The following is a 4662-nucleotide window of genomic DNA, read 5'->3' as shown; positions in this document are numbered from 1 at the left end:
AAACTGAATGTCATTTTGTGTGGTATTGATCGCTAATCCTATGAGATTGAAAACTCAGAGCACTGCCAAGCCTCTTCCGATTCACTAGTTGTTCCACGATCCTTGTCCTTTTGCTCTGGATTGAGTCTGGTTTCTCGATTGCTTATGCCCTAATGTTAAAATTGTTTTGGGGATCTCTACTTAGCTTGGGGATGGTGGAGTTTTAGCTGCAAGTTCTTTGTTGGGGTAGAGTTTCCCTTTTTGTGTGATGGCCAATGTCTGCAATAGCTAGTAAATTATGGCGTAAGCAGTGAGGGAGCTACTCCTTCTTTGTGTTGCTGGATTATTCTTTTCAGATCTGTACACCCAAATTTTTTTAGATATTATTAGATTCAATTATATAATAAAATTTATTTTATTTATAAATAAATTTCATGATAAAATTTATTTATAAATAAATTTCTTTATTTATTATATTTTATATTAAACATAAAATTTATTTTAAATGGAATTAATTTTATATTTAAAATAAATAAAATAATATATAAAAATAAAATAATTTTATTACTTAAAATATATATAATTTTAAATTTAAAATTTATTTATAAATTTTATTAATTTTAATAAAATTTTATTTAGTGGTGATAAATTTTATAAAATTAATTATTAATAATTTTAAATAAATTATTATTTAAATTAAATATTTAAATATCATATTTATAAATAAATTTTATTATACCAAATGCTACTTAAAGTTTAAAGTAAAGGCCAAACCTTGAGTGTGTTGGATTTCAGAATTTTAACTAGACTCTAAATTTAGTGGCCTTTGCAATGAGTATTGATCATGCATTTCATTGTCAATATGCTTTTTTCTTATTAAAAAAATATATATAAAAAATAAATTTGTACTGATTACTCCAACAAATGAGAATACACAAATCAAAATTCAAATATTGCAATTACAAATGACTGCATTCGAACCTAAAGCTGAAATTGTCTTGTTTAACCAATAATCACTCCAACGAAAGAGACATATCAAAAGTTTCTCGAATCCAACTTGAAAACAGGATGAGTTGAAGCTTGAAGGTGACTGCATGCTACCGGCAAAATTTTGGGCGACTGTCATCGGGACAAATTTAAATTACTTAAAATTTGCAACCTTGTAGGGCAGACGCAGACGAGTCCTTTCCTCAGTACACAGCCGGCCTGTGCATAAATCGCCGGCTTAATAGCCACCCACAGCCACCAATGCCATCGTCGTTCCTGGGGAACCATGACGATTTCTTCAGTTTAACGGCCTTATTTGTGGGTCCCTCTCGCCTTACTATTAGACGGCTTTCCCTCTATGGTCGCGCCAATCAAAAAGGAAAATTACAAGAAATAAAAAGAGATACTGAGGCCTCTTGGCTGCCACAAGTTCACAACAAACTTCCTTCCGGAAAAATAATCCATTTTCTTTTCTTTACTCTGATGGAAAATAAGCCTTGTCTCGCCGCCCAAACAAGGCCCCACCCCCAGCTCCAACCCATTCTCGAACACCATGATCTCCCCTTCACGCTCCCTCAGTCTCTCTCCTCCCCATTCATCTTCTCTGAAATCCAGGACCGCCCAACAGAGCAACCCTATTCTACACGTGGAGCTCCGACTGACTACGGATGGAAACCGGGTAATCTCCACCGCTCCAAAACAGCTCCAGCCATGGTCGTGATGCGAGACTTGAAACCAGAATCAACCCAAGATCCCAAGCCGCAATCTGACTCCAGCTCCATTATCAGGCAATCCATTTTCCTGTTGTCTATGTTTCTACTTCTCGGCGTGGTTATCTACTCTTTTAACAGAGATAATTTCTCCGGTGTAGAAACCCATCCGGTTGTGGATGCTCTTTATTTTTGTATAGTAACTATGTGTACCATTGGCTATGGTGATATAGCTCCTTTGACACCAGGAACAAAAGTCTTTGCCTGCATGTTTGTATTGGTTGGTTTTGGATTCATAGACACATTACTTAGTGGGGTTGTTAACTATGTTCTTGATTTGCAGAGAGTATGATCTTGGCTGGGATTCAAATGGGTAAAGCCCACCAAGGATTTTCAGCTAGGAATTACATTATCGATGTCGAAAAGGGGAGGATGAGGATACGATTGAAGGTTGGATTGGCACTTGGCGTCGTGATTTTGTGTATCGGAATGGGTATGTTGGTTCTGTACTTTGTTGAGGATCTGGATTGGATTGATTCGCTATATTTGGCAGTTATGTCAGTTACTACAGTTGGGTATGGTGATAGGGCATTTAAGACTCCGCCCGGAAGACTGTTTGCGGCTATTTGGCTTTTGGTTTCTACGCTGGCGGTGGCAAGGGCTTTTCTTTTTTTAGCAGAGGCTAGGATTGATAAGAGGCACAGAAGGATCACCAAGTGGGTTTTGCATAGGGATATTACCGTTGAGGACTTGCTTGCTGCGGACATCAATAACGATGGTTTCATTAGGTGCGGTTCTATCTTGATCCCTACTAGTTTTTCTTGTTTAATTGTTGCGCTATTTGATGCAATGGTCTAGTTTTACTGTTTGGTGAAAATTTGTTAAATTAGTCATAAAATCTCCATTTTTGTTAGTTCTTTCTGGTAAGCATACTTAGTTCTGCAACAACACGAGCATGTAGATAGACTGGATTCTTACCTCTTAGGTTTTGGGTTGGTTGAGCAGTTAAGTGAGGCCAATTTCTAATAAGTTTTGCATCTGATGAAAATTGTCTTTTTTTAGACCTGGAGACCTTGAATACAGAGATGCAAAGTTTGTATGATAAAACACATCATGCGACAATGTTTGCTTGATCTTGGTTAAAGCAAATTTTTTCTTGCAAAAATTGCTAGAACCTCTTGCAACTTGAACAATAGAATAGAAAGTAATGCCTAATTGAACAACCTTTCACTGTGAAGGCTGCACATGGCATGTATATAAATTAGAGTAATCGTTTATGAGGAAAGTTAAGATACTTTGTAAGCCATCATCTATATTGAGTGTGTATGGGTTGAGGTCCTGAGGATGCTAATTGAGGTAAATGGGGTAGAATAGTGGTTGGTGTTTTTGATTTCTCATCCAGCTTATGTAATCTGTTTATGATTAGAATCAACTCCCTAACCTTATTAATGCTGTTACTCTTTTGTTGCATTTGAGACCTTTTGCTGTTCACCTAGATATTTATGGGCAATAGAAATTAAATTTGTTGGGCTAATCTAAACATTTCATATTTTTTTAAATCAAGCTATGTTGAGCTGAAATTCGTTTATGTTTTCTTTTTTAAACCTTTCCTGCTGCAAATCAGAACATGTAATCTACAAGCTCAAAGAGATGGGAAAGATCGGGGAGAAAGATATATTGCAGATATGCAATCAATTTAGCAAACTAGACCCCAACAACTTGGGAAAGATAACCCTAACTGATCTGTTGGGGAATCGTTCATGACAATTAAACAGATTAATTTAATCTGTATTTTTTAACAGAAGCATTTGGAGTTATCTCCTCATCCTGGAGTAGGACAAATGGAAATAGGAGCTTGAGAATCTTCATACAAAAAAATTTGCCGGTTTGCATGCATAAGTGTTGTTCTATCTAGCAAAAGAGGTTTGCAGATTAGCCACTGCGCCGTTGCACAAAGAACGGCACAGTCATAGAGGGTTACTTTCGGTGCTAAAACAATGATCACAGGAGAAAACAAGGATTGAAAATGCAAGGGCAATGCGTGGTTGCCTTTCTTTACCAAACCCCCACCCCCAGCCCCAGCTCCCCAAATCTATATCCTATTTCTTTGGGCCTTGAATTGTATATGACAAATTGACAATGTAATTACGCATTTATATTGAAACCATTCCGAAGGGTAAAAGGCAATGAGAAAATTATACAACTTAACTAAATTTTACTCCGAAATTAGTTGGTTTTAACACTGTCAGTGTAGCATTACAATTCATTTGACAAGGTCCAAGGATTTTGAAGGTAAAAATGAGTAGATAAAAATTATAGAACCAAAAGGCATGGAACATAAGCATTGGTCTAGTTTTCAAAACCTGGTTATTTTTTTTTGGCAACAAAGAACCGCGAAGTTGAATTGACAGTTTCGGGCTCCAGGGAAAGGAAAATGTATTGTGGGATTCTTAAGTTGCCTTCAATCAGAGTAATTGTTCTTTTACCGTGATTTCAGAAAAGATTACAGAATAAAAAATAAACAAAGATGTGGATTCATTTTGTGATCCAACACAAAAGTCACCTTCTCTGGAGGTTGGATCCAACTGGATGCGTTTCAATTTTCAGTTGTAATGTATTTCTTTTGGGCTTGCTCAACAAGAACCACAAACGAGATCCAACAATTAATTCTTGTCCATATCAAAGCCCAATCACCGTCCCTTTCCTTAACCTCAAAACTCCACCGTGTTGGAATGAGGCCTATCTTGGAATGAGTTGTAACTCCATTCAATGCTGTCTGACATCAACCTTGAAAATTTTCTTATGACGCCCATTATATAAGACAAAGATTTGCCCCCGTTACATAATCAATATCTAATCCTACTATAAATTTTGCTTTTCACCATTTCAGTCTACTGGTTATCTTTTGTTGCTAACTACCCTTACAAACCAAACTTAAAATGCAACAATTTAATCATTATCATGCATCAATAATTGGTTTCCAATA

At 36.3% G+C, this 4662-nt stretch overlaps 1 protein-coding gene across 1 annotated transcript; it reads left to right on the top strand.

Annotated features, from left to right (window-relative positions):
* The first annotated feature begins 897 nt into the window (after window positions 1–897).
* LOC110661726 (two-pore potassium channel 5) lies at window positions 898–3902 on the top strand. The gene is given in 2 exon segments (XM_058139863.1): window positions 898–2011; window positions 2014–3902. Coding segments are annotated over 2 exon segments (1305 nt in total). The 5' UTR covers window positions 898–1227; the 3' UTR covers window positions 2535–3902.
* The last annotated feature ends 760 nt before the right edge of the window (window positions 3903–4662 follow it).

This window comes from Hevea brasiliensis, chromosome 2, assembly GCF_030052815.1.
Source record: "Hevea brasiliensis isolate MT/VB/25A 57/8 chromosome 2, ASM3005281v1, whole genome shotgun sequence".
NCBI lineage: Eukaryota > Viridiplantae > Streptophyta > Magnoliopsida > Malpighiales > Euphorbiaceae > Hevea > Hevea brasiliensis.
This window is presented reverse-complemented; position numbering and strand designations above follow the sequence as displayed.